Raw genomic sequence first — 22110 nt, forward strand, 5'->3', positions numbered from 1 at the left:
ATTAGCAAATGCAAAAGAAATATCAATAACTAAAAATTACTCCTCTGGTTCTTAATATAAGACCCATTTAACTAATTTGATTAGATTAAGAAAGTTAGGTAAGTTAGTTTATTATAAGGAAAGTGACATATTTTTTCTAAAACACCAAAATCATCTTTCTTAATACTCCCTCTCCCTCTTCTATTTGATTATGGCTGAGGAAGTATCCATAAGGATAATTTAGAGAAAATTGATAAATATGAGAAACATATCTTATATTTAAGATTAAAACTAACTCAAAAATTAGATTCTGTATTAAGAACCCGACGAGTATTAGGATTTAGAATGAGAAATTAGATGAGATTAGCCGGGAAATACTCTTAAACAATGGGTTCTGGGCCGAACATGTTTTGGGCCGGACCAAGGCAAAGAATGATTTTGACAATAATACGCTGGAAAAGCAGATTTTTATTGATATGGAATGTCGTATATTTATGCCGATAAACAAGCTCCTAAGCGGGCGAGTAAGATTTTTAGCCCGCCTTCGGCAAAGGAATGAAGGGAATACTATGAATCATAGGAACTGTCCCACGTGGATGCACTCATCCGCTGTTGGAGTCTTTTTCCCTAGGATGATGCGAGGGTCTGGTTCTCTTTCTTCACTGGTAATAATGATAATTCCACTAATAATAATATTACATTTGTGATCATTTCTAATTAATAATTTCTTTGGGAACTCCGCAAAAAAAAATAAAGAAAGGGTATCATTATCTTTTCACCGAAAAAATTTAGTTTCATTTTAGTCCAATAGGTTGCAGTGAAATTTAAGAATTTTTTTGGCAGCTATTAGACATTACTCCTCTAATTCTATTTATAAAACACTTTCAGTATATTGCACAAAGACTAAGAAAAATTTTAAAATTAACTCTTCATTAAAACATGACAACTTTTTAACTTTACCTCTCTTTAATATATATACACTTTTTAAAAAAGGATAATTATCTATATTATAATAAGTGAATGACGAAATAGTACATTTATGTTAAAAAGTTAATGAAGTGAGTTATAAATAAGACTAAAGATTCTCTTCTCTCACTCTGTCCCATAAATAGGACCAGAGAAGTAAATTGCTACGATGGGGACTATTTGAAATTTTTCTTACAACTTATTTGGGGTAGTATTTGCGCCACTCCAAACTTGGTTTCAGCTCTTTCCCTTGTTTGGAACTTGGATGGAGGAAAAGGTCCAAACAAAAAAAAAACAAGAAGAAGAGGTGAAAGAATAGTGAAAAGGGAATATTTAAAAAAAAAATCGTAAAAAAATCTACTATTTTGGAATTTTTTCCATCTAATATATTTATTTTCTAATTTTTCCCCATCCAAACAAACAAGAGGTCACCCTCGGTTGTGAATGGCAATAATGGAGGTGATGTCATTGATTTATAAGGATGAGAGGTTGGGAGGAAGAGGACGAGGAGCTGAGAGCGCATTGAGTTTGGTGGGGTAACACAAATTATGAGGCGATTTGGAAATACGCGGTGAGAATGAATGAGGACGATGGTCGTGCTTTTTAAGATAATTGATCTCACAAAATGTTACTCCTCCGGTCCTTATTATAAGACCTCATTTGACTTTTTATTTGGTTCTAATTATAAGACCCTAATATATTTTATCTCTTATATTTATGCATTTTTCCAAGATAATCCTTCTAATAATGATAGTTTTAGTCAATATACTTAATTAGCAAGGATATTTTAGGAATGACAACACTTATTTATTATAAATAACCAACTTAACTTACTTCCTTAATCTCCTCAAATAAGTCAATTGGGTCTTATAATTAGGACCGGAGGAGTATAACCATTAGATGTGTTGGACCTGGGATTGGATTGTTCATTCAGGCTTGGCACATGAAAGCTGCCTCTTTGTTTTGGATCCACTCATTGTGACTTTTGGATGTTCAATTTCAACTTCCTTTACTTCCTAATTCTCGTTCATGTGCTTGTTATAAACTTAAAATAATTAATTCGCAATAATAAATAATTAGTTAAAATTATCTCAAAATAATAAATAGATTAGAAATATACTTTTGTTTCCAAACATGCCATTATAATAAATGAGGAAAAAAGATAAAAGAGAATATATAGAAAAATATGATAAGAGAAAAATAATTAAAGATAACATAAAAAAATGCATTAAATATTGAGACAAATCCAAATTGAAACTTATAAAATAAACTACAATCATTTTTAAATTTGAAACTTATAAATAGAATTAAGAAATACTTATTGGCTCCAAACCCACCTACCATCATGGCTCCTCTCTTTCATTTTGTTGTTCAAATGAAAAGTTAGATAACATTACTCAAAACAGCAAAAGATCACAACTAAACTCCCTCATCATTCTCCACCTAACACACATATAGAGGTTGATCAAGGATACAAAAGTTAATAACAATAATGTCACATGATTAAAACTTAAATGTATAATTTTACTCTTTATTTCTTATTGTAATGACTTTGTTTGTACAGAATATAATGTTTATTAAATATGGATAGTGAGAAAATTATTAAATTTTAAGGCAAGATTAATAAAATTTAATTTAACTTTTTTAACTTATGCGCACATACTAAGAATGGCTCATAGAACAAGACGAGTACATGCACTAGAATGATGACATCTAAAATCATGGTCTGGAAGGCAAAACTATAGTTTGGATAAGATGACATCATAAAAGCCTTAATTTCTTTTGAAACCTTGGTTACAGATGAAACCATGGTTTTGAAGGCTGAAACCATGGTTTGGTGAGAATTGAAAAATCGTTGCTTCTGGGGAGTGAAAGCTGAGTCATTGGAATGATAATGAGGAGTCAGATGGGAGCAACGGTCTATTTTGACCAAAAACACCCAAATTAATAATTTTCAAGGAAAATTAATAATTTTTTGTTCACAACAAAATAATTCACCTTCTCCAAAAATATTTTACTCTTATATTTTATAAATATATATACACATATTAATTATTTATTAATTACATTATCTTATATATTATTAATTATGTTGGTAAAAATATATTATTAACAATTTTATTCCTTCAAATTAAAATATATTATAAAATTTATCTTTTATGTAATTATCATATTAACTTATATCATTTTAGTAATTTATACATATAAAAATTGTTTCTGTTAAAAATTATTCAAACACTCTCATTTTATCAGAATCACTTTTTCGTAAAATTTATTTTTTATAAAATCTATTTTTCAGAAGTTATTTTCTAAATTATAGTTTGATTTTACGCGAACGCTCATTCAATATCCTTACATCTTTAATGACCCACCGAGGAAAAAATAGTTAGTTGGCTAACGCATATTGGGCCTCACCGGCCACAAACCCGGTGCACAACCGTCAACGCCTTTGGATAAGAACAATCCAACTTTGCGGTCCCTAATTAATACTCTCGCATTTTCTCTGAGATGTTATTACTATAGTATATTTCTCCAATGGGTTTTTTTAATAAACTTATTAGAATTTCACCTTATTTGTAGTCAGGCTTGCATAGTTTTTTTTTTTTCACTAGATGCTCATAGTTTCGACTTTCAATTGATTTTTAATCAGCTCCAAAATAAGGATTGCTAACAAAAATAATAGGAATCTGATTTAAAATCTAGTAATAGTATAAGAACTTGACATAAAAATATAAAAACCTGATTAACTAAAAATCATGGCAAGTTATAGAGATTTGCAAATTAATTTTTCTTAAAATAAGATCCTGTTAAGCATGTCGGCCCAATATCATGATGGCAGCAACCAGCAACTAGCGGCGGACCTTTTTTTTCAAAAAAAGAAAATAAATAAATAAAATCAGCGAGGTGGGGTCATTTGGTGGAACCCACAAAAGGAAAGGAAAAGGGCGTGTGGTGCGCACTTGCGATATTGACGTTGTTTCCTATGAAGCTGCCATTGTTTCAACGTGGTCGTTCTCCGCCCACTTCACACATAGAACCCCTGATTTTATTCATATTTTATATTGAAACCCCAACCATCAAACTAATATTCCACGTCAGATCAAAAAAAAAACTAATATTCCACTTTGATCCGCCTTCTTATTGTTCCCTTTTGTTTCTATCTTCTAAATTATTATTATTCAAATTAAATCTTGTCTCTAGCTTCTGATGCAGCCCAACTATAAGTTTTCTTTTCCTTTGCTTGCCAGTGTTTTTTATGCTAAAATTTGAGCTTGACGATCTTTTTCACAAGCTAAAGATTGTTACAATGTTTTTCTTTTCTCAGATTATTACAAGATTTTTATGCTCCATTATGGCTGTCCATATCTTTTAATATATATTTTTTTTGTCATGATGTAATATTTTTTCTTTTTTCTTAAGGGTTGATATATATAAAAGATAGTACTCCTCCGGTCCTAATTATAAGACCCAATTGACTTATTTGAGGAGATTAAGGAAGTAAGTTAAGTTGGTTATTTATAATAAATAAGTGTTGTTATTCCTAAAATATCCTTGCTAATTAAGTATATTGGCTAAAACTATCATTATTAGAAGGATTATCTTGGAAAAAAATACATAAATATAAGAGAGAAAATGGATTGGATCTTATAATTAGGACCAAATAAAAAGTCAAATTGGGTCTTATAATAAGGACCGGAGGAGTATTACATATCAAATACCAACTCGCTAAAAAAGTTAAGAAGGCAGAACTTACCAACTATAAAGACTAACATTGTAACTATTTGATGCCAAATTAAGATTACCAACAAACTAAAGCATAAAAGCATATCAAGGTCAACTTCTAGCAGCATGAGGAAGACCAAGGCTAACAACCAAAGCTAGGAGGTATGCTATAGGTGCAAATCCAAGGAGGACAAAGACTAGCATTTTGCTGAACAACTTTGACTGGATTTAAATGGAGCACTATAACAATAGTGACAATACTCTAAATGTAACATGTGCAAAGCTACCAACGGGAGTTGGATCTAACAAAAAGGACTAGTCTCTTATAACATGGCAAACCAAGATTTGAATCCCTACAGGGAAAGGTGTCCACATTTAATGTCTAACAGTGTCTCGAATAGGATTGCCTCGAATAGGAGGATACCTATACTTTAACAAAAAAACACGTGCAAAGTCAAATGCCATCTATGATATCCCATTACGCCCCAGTCCATATACTTGATGAAGAACCCTCAAAACGATTCAATAACATTACAAACATGGATCGTGAACTTCAAAGATGTTCATACTCTGCATAGCGAGACACAAATGTAAAAAATACAAGGTTTTGGATTGAATTGTGTTGATATGATTGTGATTTGTGACAAAATAAAATGTCATGTTTATTAAGAGTTTAGATTTTTAATTTGCACAGACATCTAACTTTCATTACAAAAAAATATCATAATAATTTCAGTCCTAATTATAAGACCTTATTTGTAGACTACAAACAAGATCTTATAATTAAGACCGGAGATAGTAATATAATTTTGGATGTTTATAACTCATTACAGCATACTTTATGAGCATTTTTACTCCTAAATTGAAACATGTATTTGTGCGTGCGTTACCTGTGTGTGATCACAGTTGAGATGGGTGATAAAATAACATTATACTGCATAACAAAGAATAAGATGATTTGATCCGGCCAAAGAAAAAGAAAGAGTAATATAAACTTTGAATATGAATTCATCACCCTTATGAAACCAATTGCATATTATACATTCAAAAATGGATAGAGAAAAGAGGATGTATGAGTATTATTAAGAAAATCACGGATAATTAAACTTTTATATTATTTTTTTGAAATGTTCAACAGATATATAGATTATTAAAGAAGATTGATACATGCCTAATTGGAAGGGACAAAGTGGCAAAGTGGGTTGTGGAAGGTAAGGAGAAGACGAAGTCAAATTCAAGGGGAGGGCCACATGCAATTACGAGCGTTTGGAACTTGGAATGCTGATGGCGAAATCACTATTTGAAACGGACCAAAATACTGAGACTAATAATACTAATAATATTCAAGGACTTCAAAATATTGACATGTCAATTAGAGACCATGGTCCTCCTCCGCATTAACAATTTTGGGTAAAAAAAATCAATTAGCATAAATGTCTCTAAATTGAAAACCTTATAATTTTCTTTTTCAAGAATAAAGGGGCATGTGAAAACGTCTAAAGACTAGTTTGGTTAGAAGAAGTCCACATATATAATATTTTAAGCGAGTAACTCTATTTCATAGGAAGAATATTAATGATAACACTTTCAATATCAATTTTAAAATTCAAAAATAAATATTACTCCTCCGGTCCTTAATATAGGACTCAATTATTGAGTTGGTTTTGGTTATAAATATAAGACCCGTTTATCATATTTATCAATTTTCTCTAAATTACCCTTATGGATACTCACTCAACTATAATCAAGTAGAAAAAAAAGATGGGTATTAAGAAAGATGACTATGATATTTTAGAAAAAACGTGTCATATTTCTTATAATTAACTAACTTACCTAACTTCTTTAATTTAATCAAATTAATTAAATAGGTATTATATTAAGGACAGGAAGAGTATCAAAAAATGTTTAAATGTAACCTGGAACTTGATTTCCAACCACTAGTATCAAAACAGCGCCTTTATAGTCAATTCACCCCTGAACCCCAAGACTGAAATGACATTTTAAGATGGTAGTAAGTTTTAAAGCGTGATTATTTATTTAATTTGGGTCAAAAGCGTCAATTTCGGCAGGATAATTTAATGAAGCCAGTTGTGAAGAACAGACACCGTTTGGGTAAAAAGGTGGGTGGGCTTTCCCAGGAATTAATTATTAAAGTGGGAATGACCTGCCACTGGAATTTTCAGTCTCACGCAGGCGATAAAGCAACCAGAAAGAGCCTTCCCCAGATACACACCGGAAAATAATAAAAATATCTTACTGAGCTCGTAGATTATCTAGCAGCGTAATTATGCATTAATTGTTAATTTAATTAAACTATGTAAAGGGCAAATTGGGCATTTGATGTGGAGATGATAATGAATGCGTCTTGACATTTGAGGCCCCTAAATGGCCTGTGGTTTTAGGTTGGGAGTTAAAGAGGTTTCTATCATTATGCGCCAAAATTAAGTTTGCAATTTAATGGCCTCCCATCTTCGTATCCATTTCACGTTGTGTGGTTCCCACTTTCTAGTCCTCCTCTCATACGAGTACTCTTCTCGTTTTATCCCATTTATAAAATATTTCTAATATATTTTACATAAATTAAAAAAAAACTTTAAAATATATTAATTCTCTATTAAAATATAATAATTTTTTAATTTTATCCATATTTAATATATAGACCTTTTAAAAGAGATAACTACTTACATTATAATAGATGAAGGACAAAATAGTATGTTCACACTGAAAATTTAATAAAGTGGCTTATAACTAGAAAAAAAAAATCTTCTCTCTCTGCTTTATACCGGTAAATAGGACCATAGGAGTATGTAACACATACCAATACTAAAAATGAAAGGAAAAAACAAAAATTGTCCTAATTTTTGTGCATGATTTCAATGTTGCTTCTTAATTGAAAACATACTAATATGATCGTACTCTTTCCTCTGGCCAAATATATAGGAGTACTCTTTCTGTTTTTAAAATATATAAGTTTATTTTTTTAAATTTAAACACGCATATCCAGTCTGACACTTTAGCCAATTTTTCAATTAGGATGGAATAATTATTAAGATGTTAATTATATTGTCAAATTTATCCCTAATTATTGTGTTGAATATGCCAAAATGGGCATTGCATTGCTAAGATTTTTGTTTTGTTTTTGCCAAGGAATAAAGATATTTATGTATAAGGGAGAATCTTACAAAAAGAAGTTAGAAATAACTAAATTTCAAATTTTAATAGGTTTTGACAACACTAAACTTGTAAACAATAATATATTTTTGTAAAAAAAATTTTATTTGTGATTTTTTTTTTAGATTTTCCTTGTGCATAAATATTACTAGGAACTAAATTTAAGCATATATTTAGTGAGAGAGAGAAATTGAACGTCTTCCAACTTCCGAAGCATGTGATAATTCAAAAATATAAGAAATATTTATACATAGATCCAAATAGACAAAATATTGGAGGCATATAAGAGCACTAACTCAATACGAAGAAGGGTTGCCATTATTAGTAATTTTTAATGTCTTAATCTTAATTTAAGGGTCAATGATGGTCGCACACACTATGTGCTTTGTCATATCTGACTATGCTCCCTTTTAATTTAATTGTGTTACAACTCAAATCCAGTCAATTACTTAGACCATCAAGAAACCACAACCCAAACTCCCTGAATTTTTAATTCATTTCTAATTACAATTAAAAAGAATAATAAAAATTATTCATAAGGTTCAAGTTGCTTTAGGTAAGAAAATTAAATAAAAATAAATCCTAAAATTTTCATATTTATGGGTTATATTTGCATATTTATAAGCAAACTGAATTGCCTCAATTCTGATTCCAATTCTATTTTTTGTGTTGGTTTCGGTAAACAATTCCAATTCCAAATCAATAAAATAGGAAAAGAGTGAGATGAAAGAAACTTATACGCATAAATCGAGGTGACCTAATTTAGCTAACCATTGTAATTACCCACACTCCAGGCCCTAGCTTTGTGCTTCTCTTCCATCCTTTTTTTTTAGATGCAATTTTTTTTTTAGATGCAATTCTCTTCCATCCTTCACCTACCCCTTCCCTCATTTTCTCAGTCCCTTCCCTAATTTTTTTCGTAAATTATGAACATTATAATTTATTCTAAATTTCATATTTTATATTAATACATTTATTATCTTATCTGTTTTTATGCAATTTCTCACTCGGTCTAAATAATATATAAATAAATTTTTCTTTGCTAAGCACAGGTTATTAAATTTGGGTATCTCTCCAAACGACGATTCAAATTTTAGTTCATCACATTGTAAGGGACTAACATGTTTTATTAGAGTAGACTAGACTCTTCCACACTGTTGTGAATAAATTACCTTGATCATGCCTAAGGCGTGCTTATTGTGAAACATTTTCTTGCTTCTACAATTCTTTTGTATAATAATTTAGTAAAAGAAAATGTAATTTAAAAAAAAATGGCATGCATCTATTTCGTTTTCTTTTTGGTTCATTCTCCGTTTTCTGTTCTAAAATACTTTACGTACTAAATATTGCCTTACGTTTTGTTGTAGTTGTAGTTAGTTGCATTTATAAATATAGTATGCTTTTTAATTTTTTTGCAAGATATGTAGCATGCAAGTTGAAATGCAGAATTTTTATTTTCCGGCCAACGAGTTGAAATGTAGATTGTAGATGATAAAAGAAATTTTTTAAACAGAATAACATATTATGTCGCTTTAGGAGATTTTAATTTACGTCTCTCTTAAATTTTCCCCACTAAATAGGGCCGCCGAAAGAAAATAGCCAGAAAAAGTGAAGAACATAAATCACACCTGCCTTCAAATTTTCTAAATTTTAATACATGTAATAAAAAGAGGTTTTTTTTGGGGCCAACAACAAAATCAAAATTGATTTAAGAAAACAAAAAAAGGGTAAAAATTTCTAATAAGATACTACTTCCGATCCTAATTATAAGAACTAGTTGACTAATTTAAAGAAATTAAGAAAAAAAATTAAGTTAGTTATTTGTAATAAATATCTGTTGTTTTTCCTAAAATATCCTTGCTAATCAAGTGTATTGGCTAAAACTACTATTGTTAGAAAGACTACTTTGAAAAAAAAAATATAAATATAAGAGACAAAATAGATTGGGATCTTATATTTAGGATTAAAATAAAATTTAAATAAGGTCTTATATTAAGTAACGGAGGTAGTATGTTTGATTGATTTTAACAAACAAAACGATGAAAGCTTCTTCACCATACTCAAATAATATAAAAATTGATTTGGCCATATATTAGGATTAAAGTTGAATTTTGTTCTTTGTGTCGTCAAACTTCTTCTTATTTTTGAAGTGCCCAAAAAATGGTCCCAAATATTCACATGAACTTTAAGATAATGTGTGTGTACATATATATAGTTCAGATATAAATGACAAAGGGTAATTTCCCAAAATGTTCAACAGAAATATTTACCCAAAATTAATAAAAAAATTTAAAATACTTTTTTTGTCAGGGCCTCTATATTGGAAAAAAATGAAATTATTCTGATAAAAAATAAATTTTAATTCATATATGTTGTTAAATTTTTAATGCTAAATTGTCAATTAATTATTTTTTAATAATTTATTAAATAATATAGGGATAATAGTTAGAGAAATGCCAGGAATGAAATGCAGGAAAATACAAAGACGGTGGACCGAGGATTACTTGTCAAGTGGATGCGAGTCTCTCCCAATAGTCAATACTCAGACTCATTAATTTCATGACACTTGGATCGGATCCAGACATCACCCTCTTTGTAAATCACGAAGCTACTGCCAAACATTGATCCAACGATCAAAAATACGGTCACACACATCTAACCATGAGCCTCCCAACATACTATCATTCCCTCCATTACGTTGGGCACATGTCAATATATAATGGTTACCACACTTGGCTGAACATCCCCGACGTAATGAATCATTGAATACAAAAAAAGAAAAACAAAAAACTTTTACGATAGGTGAATTCTTTGTTGGGAAAATGACAATAAAATACCACCTGAATTTCAAAAAGACAAATAAGGCACCTGAATAAGCAAAATGACATATAGGGGACTGGGTACCAATCTGGAATTCAGATTTTTGGCCAAAAGACCAAAATGCCCTGTCTGAAGTGAGAGGAAGGAGAGAGGAAGACACTGATGAAATACGGGAAGGAGAGAGAAGGAAGACACTGATGAAATCGGGAAGAGAGGAAGGAGAGAGGAAGACGCTGATTTTCGATGGGTTCCCACAGCTTAAAATTTGGTTCTGTCTCTGTTCTTCGCATAAAACCATTTTCAGAGAATGTGAAGCTGTGGAAAAGATGAACCTGTGGGAAAGATGAAGCGAAAATCAGAAAACAATGGCAAGCAATTACGTAACGTAACTGCTGTCATATGCCTGCTGGTTTTTGGTAAATCTCATTACGTGAATGGTAAATTTCACTATACATGTAGTTAATTATGAATTTTACAAAATACATATTGTGATTTACAACTTTTGTAGTGAAAGTGACTACTTTGTTAATGGGTTTTGCAACCTGTTTTCAAGAGATAAACAACTTGTTTGTAAAAACTAATAAAATTTCACGCTAAATTTGACAAAACGTATAGTGGGATTTACAACTTCCATAGTAAAAATGACCACTTATTCAATGGGTTTTGCAACTTGTTTTCAGGGGATGGGTAACTTGTTTCTAAAAAACTAATAAATTTCATACTAAATTTGACAAAACACATAGTGAGATTTACAACTTTCGTAGTGAAAATGATCACTTCTTCAATAGGTTTTGTAACATGTTTTCAAGGGATTGGCAACTTGTTTCTAAAAACCAATAAAATTCTATGCTGAATTTTACAAAACATAGAGTAATATTTACAACTTTTGTAATGAAAATTACCACTTCTTAAATGAATTTTGCAACTTCTTTTCAGGGGATGAGCAACTTGTTTATAAAAATCAATAAAATTTCACGCTGAATTTGACAAAACACATAGTGAGATTTACAACTTTCATAGTGAAAATGATCACTTCTTCAATGGGTTTTGCAACATGTTTTCAAGGGATTGGCAACTTGTTTATAAAAACCAATAAAATTATATGCTGAATTTTACAAAACATGTAGTGAGATTTACAACTTTCTTAGTGAAAATGATCACTTCTTAAATGGGTTTTGCAACCTCTTTTCAGGGGATGAGCAACTTGTTTCTAAAAACCAATAAAATTTCACACTGAATTTTACAAAACACACAGTGAGATTTACAACTTTTATAGTGAAAGTGACCACTTCTTCAATGGGTTTTGTAAACCTGTTTTCACCGGAAGAGCAACTTGTAAGCATAAATAAATCATTCAGTGAACGTGCACCTGAAGTACATCACAATAAACATTGAACTATTAAGTTTCATAATTAACTACATGTATATTAAAATTTACCATTCACGGAATGGGATTTACCATTCACGGAATGGGATTTACCAAAAACCAGCAAACATATGACAGCAATTACATTACGTAATTGCTTGCGACTATTTTCTGATTTCTGCTTCATCATTCACCAAATACTGAATACGAACCCTCAAATGCAATAATCCTGTTCCTATTTCACCATGAAACAGCCACAAAAATGAATAATCCAAATCCCGCCATCAACTTCTACTCACTCATGAATAATTCAAATACTTCAGCGACCTCTTCGACGACGACAATTTCAGGGGGTACAAGTTATTTCAGACAGGGCAATGTATTTCAGCGATGGTAACCAAATTCAACGATGGCAATCTACTCCTACGACGACGGCAACGTGATTTCGAAAAATCCTTTTTGGTGACTGCAGGAACTTGGATTTAGTTTCGTAGAAGGAAATCAGTTTCTCCCTTTCTCTATCGCACGAATACACTGCTCAATGTTCAGAGACAATCAGAGCAATTTGGTCTTTTGGCCGAAAATCTATATTCCAAATTGGTACCCAGTACCCTATTTGTCATTTTGCTTATTCAGGTCCCTTATTTGTCTTTTTGGAATTCAGGTGGTATTTTATTGTCATTTTCCCTTCTTTGTTTGTGTTGCCTGTTACTTCACTTATACGAGGGAAATCATTTAGTATTTATGGTTTTTCATCATTTTTAATTTGGTATATGTATATTTTTTTAATTAAATATTGTAATTTTAACTTTTACACATGATTAACAATATTAACAAAATAAAATTACAGTATTTAATTAAAAATAAAATGTATATAATTATCAAACTAAAAATTAAGAAAAAATTATAGATACTTGTAAAATGATTTTTCTGACTATTTATTATCTTTGATTTTCTATATATAATTTATTTTTATACTATAAATTGTATTACATTTATATTAAAAATAAGATGCAATATAAGTTCTGAATAAGATGACTTTCAAGTCTTATCATCTACTTTTTATGTCAATTTTTTAAAATCTGTTTCTAAAAGATTAATGTATATCATATTTTGACTCATATATTTAATAATGATTCCAACGTTTAAAATGAAATGGATTTGTTCATATTTACTTCTCAATTTTCTATTCGATTGCTTAATGTTAAAAAATTGCCCAGGGAAAAAAGTAAGAAAACGGCGTAATTTTTTTAATTAATTATTAGGAATAAATAAATAAATTATCTTGCAACTGTATTAAAGAGGGCCCCACAGATTTTGACGTCCATGGCACTTTGGTAATAAGAGGGGGAAAGGACGCAAACTGGCACCCTTTTTATTGTTGGGAGAGAGGCGAGAAGGAACCACCATTCTCATCTTTTCCCATTTCTGATCTCTCCTGTCTCTCCAGGAAGCTTCAATCACAAAGCAAGGCAAAGAAGGAGAGAGAGGAAGGGAGAGACAGAAAAACAAAGGGTGAAGAGAATTCTGCGAGCTTATAAAGGCCCTGTCTTTGCTCATTCTCTTGTATTTTAGTCTCCTCTCGGTTCTTCTTTCTCTCTGTACTATAGCAGCGTTCATAAGTACGACTCACATTTCTTCAGCGGCCATCATGATCTCTTCTAATAGCAGCAGCTTCCTGGTAAGTTGAACTGAGGATTTTGAAACATATTTCGTCTCTTTGATCTGAAGCTCAAGACTATTTGCTATCTTGCATTTCTGGGATTTGGCATTTCCTGTTGATTAATCAGAAATTGATTGTCTTCTCTTCTACTTTTAATATAACAAGAACCTAAAGTCGGTAAATGAAACCAATGTTTCTGGGTCCTCTCTTCAGCGATCAAGAACTAATTTTTGTCCTTTTTTATTTATATTAAGTGATTTGTCTATCTGTGTACTGAGAATTTGTCCTGTCACTGAGCAATTTCGATGCAGAGCAACACAGGAGTAGGTGGGTCTTGCAGTAACTTCTCTGATGCCCAGAGAAGATGTTCAGGTGCTCCGAGGATAGTATGTATGGCTCAAAGCAGCCGGTCAAATGACCGAAATGCCAGCGTGGCTGTGGAGACCAAGTTGAATGGAATTAAAGATGATTCTGTGGTGGTCGACGTGAACGGCAAACCTACCGTTGGCGGCGGCGTTCAGGACACGTATGGCGAAGATAGAGCCACAGAGGACCAGTTCGTTACGCCTTGGAGTCTCTCTGTTGCTAGGTCTCATATTGACTCATTTTGATAAATACCTATTATAGAACTCAATATATATGAATTTAGATAAAATCTAGACGAGTATGTGGTCGCTTCTGAATTCGGGTAATGGGTATTTGATTGAAAGGTCTTGATCTAACGAAAAGGGGGAAAAAACGATTTCTTTTTGGGTATAATTTTCTAGCAACTTGATTATTTTAATTTCTTCGAACTCAGTGATCTGTATATTCTGCTTTTTGTTTTGTCCATTATCTTATTTACATTTCGGGGTTCTGTTTCATGTTCTTTGATTGAAAGGTTTCATTGTTTTTTTATTTTAGTTCATTTGACAGGCATGCATCTCTACTGTACGACTTTATATCAAGCAGTTTTCTTATTTGGCCCCTCCTTTTCTGTTTGAGTGTTTGGATTGGTTTCTTTCTTTTGAGGCTGTTTCCTGTGATTTGTGTTGGTTGAACATGATGTCCTAGATATGATACCCTATGCTTAGTAGTGTCTTTTTTTTATTGGGCAGTGGATATACTTTGTTGCGAGATCCACACCACAACAAAGGGCTTGCCTTTACCGAGAAAGAGAGGGATGCCCACTACTTGCGTGGTCTTCTGCCTCCAACAACTATTTCTCAAGATACGCAGGTGATCAATGCATGGAAATACTTCTGAATGACTTCTGTTTATGTTTTCTTTATGACATCAGTTCAAACTGACTGTCATTTTATTGTTCAGGTGAAGAAAATGATCCGACATATACGTCAATATCAGGTTCCGTTGCAGAAGTACATGGCAATGATGGATCTTCAGGTGCACTTGTAAAAATAATTTAATAAAGCAATATTTTTGTCTGCTTCTGCACGTAAAAGTTTGTTCTTGTATCATCAGAAGGATTTTAATTTTTCTGTGAACTGCAATCTGACAAAATATGTAATTATGGATTTTGATGATAACTCCTGAAATCTCGCACTGAAACTTTAAATGGCTTTTGGCTGCGAGGACTGTTTTGCATATTGTGAGGAAAGTGTCTGCACATTAGATTTGTTATGGAATTGCGATCAAAGCTTCATATTTTATATTTGTTTCAGGAGCGAAATGAAAGGCTGTTTTACAAACTTCTTATTGACCATGTTGAGGAGTTACTTCCAGTTGTCTATACTCCAACTGTAGGAGAAGCTTGCCAGAAGTATGGTAGCATCTTTATGCGTCCTCAAGGCCTTTATATCAGTCTCAAAGAAAAGTAAGTTTGACTTAGATTACTTTTTTCCTGCTTAAGCGCTCTTTGTCAGCAATGTCCTGAGGAAAGTGTTTGCATAGTTAGAATACTTTCTCATTTGTTCCTGACGATAACTATTCCTTCTTTTGGGCCGTTAAAGGGGGAGGGTTCTTGAAGTTCTAAGGAATTGGCCTCAGAGGGACATTCAAGTGATTGTTGTAACTGATGGAGAGCGGATCTTGGGTCTCGGAGATCTTGGTTGTCAGGTAACTTCTACGATAGTAATTTACATATATAATTTATGATATAGGGAAGCATAAAATCTAATAACGTAACCTCTCTCAGGGAATGGGAATACCAGTGGGGAAACTTTCTTTATATACGGCACTTGGAGGAGTCCGTCCCTCCGCTGTAAGTATTTCATGTCCACTTGACTTGTTCGGTATTGATGAGGAATATATTGGTGAACTTGATTTGTCACGATTTATATTATTTGCTTGGGCAGCTTAAATTCGCGAGTGTTTATTATGATCCCAAGAGTGTCAGCATTTAATTGAGCTTTTCTTCTTGAGCTTATTTATACACACATATATATTTGTTATACATTTATTTTAATAACTATGATACCATCTTGTGTTCTGTTTGCCTCAGTGCCTGCCCATTACCATTGATGTGGGTACGAACAATGAAACCTTGTTAAATGACGAGTTATATATTGGGCTTAAGCAAAGACGAGCAACTGGACAGGTTCGTGATTCATTTATTCATTTTTAATCCAGAGCATTTAGGTTATCCATTTTTTTTCTTAGTATTCATATTGCTTCAACTTTTCTGCTTGCAGGAATATGCTGAACTTATCCATGAATTTATGACAGCTGTCAAGCAAAATTATGGGGAAAAGGTCCTCATCCAGGTACTAGGCCATGACCGAAGACATTATTTCTGTGGTCTCTTGGACTTCAAAACTTACTAAAAATTTCCTGAAACTGTTGTGCCTTTTGTTTCAGTTTGAAGACTTTGCAAACCACAATGCATTTGATCTACTTGAAAAATACAGTTCAACTCATCTTGTATTTAATGACGATATTCAGGTAAGAAATTCTTGTCTTGAGTAATGAATTTGGGCACTTCGATGATAATATCTCTTAATATATGATCTTTAATTCACTCCAGGGGACAGCATCAGTGGTCCTTGCTGGATTAGTTGCTTCTCTGAAAGTAGTTGGAGGAAATTTAGCTGACCACAGATTCTTATTCCTTGGTGCTGGAGAGGTATGTCCACATGATTATAAGATCATTTTTCTTTCTTATTTGGTTCTCAGAGATGGAAAGACAAGTTTAATAATTTTCCTGATCTCGAGGAGAAATTAAAGAGTATCATGTCTTCATGGCTGAGTTATATTGGCTGGTGATTGCAGGCTGGCACTGGAATAGCTGAACTCATAGCACTTGAAATTTCTAAACAGGTTGATGGTCACTTTTAGAATGCTGCCGTGGTTTGAGCATTGCATGTATTAATTTAGATTTGTTGAGCAATTGCCATTGATTATGCAGACAAATGCCCCACTTGAGGAAGTGCGCAAGAACATTTGGTTGGTTGACTCAAAGGTTGTTTATAACCCTCTCTGCAGCTTTGCCCCGTAAAGCTTAATTTTCATCTTCCGGCTGAATAATGTTCTGTTATACTGTTTCAGGGATTGATTGTTAGTTCCAGAAAAGATTCGCTCCAACATTTTAAGAAACCGTGGGCTCATGACCATGAGCCTGTTAAAAATCTATTAGATGCTGTGAATGTACGCCCAGCAATTCTTTCTCTACTCTTTCACTTGCTCACGCACGTGCTTGTGCACGCCTGAAAATGTACAGGAAGAAGGTTTGAATTCTTACATTTCCAATCTTATTGTCTCAGCAAATTAAGCCAACAGTGTTGATTGGAACATCTGGACGAGGGAAAACCTTCACGAAAGAGGTTGTTGAAGCTATGGCCACCATTAATAAGGTGTAGTTTCTTAATCAGTCCATTAATCTATTTTTTAGGGGTTTTTATTTCCGCTTAAGCTGGCTAACAATGTGCTTTGTATGATAATGATTGCAGAGACCCATTATATTTTCTCTTTCCAATCCAACATCTCAGTCAGAATGTACTGCTGAAGAAGCATATAAATGGAGCAAGGTAATTTGAAGATGCAGTTAGTATCTTTTCAGAAGAACCTTTTCTTCTTCTTATCAATTCGTATAATTAAAGGGAAAGACTTGAGTGAATTTCCTCGAACGTTTATTATTTGGTTCTCCTGTAAACAAAAAAGGTGGATGACGTCTCTTCAGCAATGCAATCATGTTATACTGTACAGTAAAAAAGATAACGACATTTGTCTATTAAAGATCTAAAACAAACACCATACTTCACCTTAAGTTTTTTTCTCATAATGACCATTATTGACTGCTCTTTTTTGGGTTCCTTATCCATGTGCTGTCAGGGGCGTGCTGTATTTGCTAGCGGGAGCCCATTTCCTCCTGTTGAGTACGAGGGAAAAGTGTTTGTGCCTGGCCAGGTCCTAAACTCTAGCCCTATCCTCTAGAGTATTTATTCGTGTACTACGTACTAAACATTGGCACAAGAAATTAGGACTAATTTGTGATCCTCCCTCCTCCATGTGTATCAGGCCAATAACGCTTACATCTTTCCTGGATTTGGTCTGGGCTTAATAATGTCTGGGACAATCCGAGTGCATGAAGACCTGCTCCTGGCAGCCTGTAAGTGCACAGGAAACTTGAACTGCCACAACTGATCCATAGCTTTAAGCATTCTAATTTTGAAACTCACAAGAATTCTTCCTCTATTTTAATCTCTCCTAGTCCTCGTTATGACTTTTGATTGTTTTCTGAAATGTAATATTTGCACCAACATTTTAATTGAAGAAACTCCATGAAAGTCTAAGTCAAATTCGAAAGCTGCTGACAGCTTTTTTCTCTTGCTTTTTGACAATTAAACTTGATTCTTTGGAATTCTCCTTAATTTTAGTTTGTTTGGTGAAACAAATTTAATGATTTACAATTTGCATTTGTTTCAACAGCGGAAGCCTTAGCTGCGCAAGTGACCCAAGAGAACTTTGACAAAGGGCTCATATTCCCACCCTTCTCTGACATCAGAAAGATTTCAGCACACATAGCTGCTAATGTTGCTGCCAAGGCTTATGAGCTCGGTGAGCCTCTTTTTTCTTCCCCAATTTTTCATTGCTAATTTGGAACTAACATCTCATGGCTCATGAAGCCTTCCTGTATTTAGATAATTAGATAATCGGTAATTGAATTTTCGTTTGTGTCAGGCCTGGCCACCCGCCTTCCTCAACCCAAAGATTTGGTGAAGCATGCTGAGAGCTGTATGTATTCCCCGCTATATCGTGGCTATCGGTAAAGCCACAACACATTAGGACTTCCTCATTTCTTGGTTTGATCATGAAATCATTATACTGTCATTTTTTGGTTTTTTTTTTTTTTTTTCCTTTTTTGACTCAGAAAATGCCCTAATTCATGTTCTGTTGGTACAAGTAATTGGGTGAGTCTTGGGTAAGTAACTAGTTGGGTGCTGGTAGTTGTAATTGGACTACAGTGAATTAGTCATAGCCTAAAAAATGTTGTGTAGTTGTACCATTACGTGTTCAAATTTGCAAAAATGAAGCACATCTCAAAGAGCCTTTTTAAGTATTTGTGTGATCATCCATTTGCAAGCCAGTCTGGTGTATAGCTTGATGGAGAAAACACCAAAGCCTGAATTTGGTTTGTATGAATAGTGAAGAGAAAGGGAGGAATACTAAAATCAGGAAGATTGTCATTTTGCGTTTTAATCGGAAGGCTAAGAACGCTAACAAGTCTTGTAACAGACTATCGATGACAAAGACTTGAGCATAAGCTGCATCTCTGTCTGCAAGATGCTACCTTGGGGGCCTGGGGGCTTCACGTTAATAATCAGCGGAAATATTTATATGATAAAAGAAGGATAATGGACAATACTGATAGTTATGTTAAGTTCCCAGTGTTTATTATGTCAAGGCTTTGAAGGACATGTTTTATTTTTAAGATATTATTAAATTATAAACTCATAAAAAAAAAAACTACACATGACGTAATAAATGTGAATGCGGGAATTGAGCTAAGTATTTTCCTTTATCAATTTCTTCTATCTTATTGAATGATTTTGAAGGAACCAAGCCTGAAATTTCTAAATAACTGAGTGTAAATTTAACCAGCATTGTTTATGAGAAGCTCCGCTCCATATCTGTTAGTTTTAACATTATTCCTCAGTTTTTATAGTTTTCAAAGAGAATTTTCTGAATCAAGCCAAAGAAGTACTAACTCCAGTTCTAATTATAAGGTCTTGATTATATCTTATAATTAGGACTGGAGGTAGTATTTTTTATATAAAAAGAAGTCTACTTAGTTCACTTACTGACTCATCTTCACTTGTAATTTTTAATCATGCTTCGAGAAAGGCTTTTAGAGGCTTTTTTTTTTTTTTTTTACCTAAATGCTACATATAGTTAAAAAAAAAACCAAAATGCTATAATTTCAAAAGTATTTACTGTTGTGCTATATTTAAAATTGTTCTTTAGGTGAACAGTTTTCAAAGTCGGTTTTCTGGTAAACGATTTTTTTTAGAATCAAGCATTAATGTATGTGAAGTAATCGTCCTTCTGGTGAATAATTTCAAAATTTCACCTGAAGAATGACTTATCACCTTCTCTCCAAATAAATAAAAATAGAATGATTAGTATAATGATTTAACAATCATTTGAAAGAAAAATCATGACTAAATAATTAAAGGAAAGTATTGATAATTACATAATAATATTAAAAATATTTGCTCTGGGTCCAGGTTCTCCAATGAAAATATGGAAGAGAGAGAAGCATGGGGGATCAATTAGTAGTGAAAAAATCAGACTCAACAGTGTGGAAGGAAATGGGCAAGATGTGGGAGCAGTTTACAGAAAACATAGAGATAGGAAGAACACGAAGTCAATGAGTAGAGGAGGAATACAGATGGAAAGTTACGAGTAATGGGAAATTTTCGACAACAAGTGCTTATAAATGGTTAAAAGGCATAAGGTCGAGTGGAGGAAGAAACCAATGGAGCCAGATATGGAAACTAAAAATACCAGAGAGGGTAAGAGTATTTATGTGGCGAGTCCTACATAAAAGAATACAAATGAAAGAGCTTACGGCCAAGTGGGACAGAGATCAAGGGTGGTGTCCAATTTGCAATAGGGGGATATAGACTACATTGCATACATTGAGAGACTGTCCTTATACAACCTTTATTTGGAAGCTATTAGTGCCTATTCAAGAAAGAATCAACTTCTTTGGAAATAATTGGACGAGATGGGTGCAGAAAAACATCCACCGTAAGGAGAACTTCACTGAGAAGATATTATGGGCTGCGTTATTCGCAGTGGGATGTTGGCAAATTTGGAAATGGAGAAACCAATGGGTACACAGTCAAAACTTCGAGCTACCCATCAAGCCGGAGAAGGTGATCAAAGGCTACCTGGAGAACTACCTTCACATATGGGGGGATGGTTTATGGGGAAAAAACGAGGCAAAGGACAAGGGAGTTAAATGGAGTTAACCAAAATTGGATGATGTAAACTTAACGCAGATGGTACTGGAACTACAAATGGCGACAATGGATATGGAGGAGAAATAAGGGAAGACTGCGGTGAATGGCTAGGAGGCTTCTCCTTACGACCAGAATGTAGTGCATTGAGGGACAAGCGAGAGGTATATTGGAAGGATTGGAAGTTTGCCGGCAAATGGGATTCAAGAAAATCGAAGTGGAATGTGATGCAGAAATGTTTGTGGAGGCAATCAAGAATAATAGAAATATTGAGGGAAACTACCACACCTTTTCTAGAATCCAGCAAATGCTATGCTTAGAGTGGCAAGTATAAATAACCCATGTTTACCGAGAAGGTAATCACTGCGCTGATAAAATGGCCTTGATGAGTTTGAATCAGAATGAAATAAAGATGAAATGGCAGTCACCTCCAGATGGAATGCTCCAGACACTGAAAGAAGACCTTGATGGTTTAGTAAGTTTTACAGTTAAGTTGTTCTAGTCGGTAGTAGTTTGTTTATTTTCTTTGTTCACCAAGAAAGAAAAAAACAAAAGAACAATGAAAGTGGATCAAATAAACCACAGAGAGGAAGAAGAAGAAAAGTGAACTTCTTCTCATTTTATGGCCACATCCATCCATGCAAATCAACAACGATTGCTCCCCGCGGACACATTTTCCTCCGTTCGTCCACTTTCAGCCAGCAATTTGCGGGTGCAGTGACCTGCGAGGTTGAGTTGAGGGGTCTGGCCATCCCCAAAGCTCGAAAGGAAGCTAAATAGTACGCAAGAGTATCTTCCAGTTGCACATGTCTCCGTAAGATTGCCTTCGTCAATAGTCTGCCCCCAGGAAACGGCAATGTCATCGGATGTGGAAGAGGAAATTAGGATGAGAAGTAGGAAAGGAAGGAGTAGAAGAAAAATCATGGTCATCTTGCTCGGGTCACTGGCCATAAGAGGAAGCAAAAAACTAAAGTTGAAGAAGTAGAATATATAAAAACAAGTACCTTTACTGTAGCTTCACG

At 33.3% G+C, this 22110-nt stretch overlaps 1 protein-coding gene across 1 annotated transcript; it reads left to right on the top strand.

The window, feature by feature from the left end:
• Positions 1–13415: 13415 nt before the first annotated feature.
• Positions 13416–19192, top strand: LOC114715504 (NADP-dependent malic enzyme). The gene is made up of 20 exons (XM_028900373.1): positions 13416–13706; positions 14000–14277; positions 14786–14906; positions 14997–15071; positions 15350–15501; positions 15638–15743; positions 15823–15888; positions 16129–16224; positions 16319–16390; positions 16485–16568; positions 16651–16749; positions 16896–16943; positions 17032–17085; positions 17172–17270; positions 17387–17476; positions 17573–17650; positions 17955–18029; positions 18141–18231; positions 18552–18680; positions 18804–19192. Exons 1-20 carry the CDS (start codon positions 13677–13679, stop codon positions 18890–18892), a joined length of 1932 nt encoding a protein of 643 aa, XP_028756206.1. The 5' UTR covers positions 13416–13676; the 3' UTR covers positions 18893–19192.
• Positions 19193–22110: the final 2918 nt, after the last annotated feature.

The sequence above is a fragment of the Neltuma alba genome, unplaced genomic scaffold, assembly GCF_004799145.2.
Source record: "Neltuma alba isolate B1F8T4 unplaced genomic scaffold, ASM479914v2 tig00011593_pilon, whole genome shotgun sequence".
In the NCBI taxonomy this organism is placed as follows: domain Eukaryota; kingdom Viridiplantae; phylum Streptophyta; class Magnoliopsida; order Fabales; family Fabaceae; genus Neltuma; species Neltuma alba.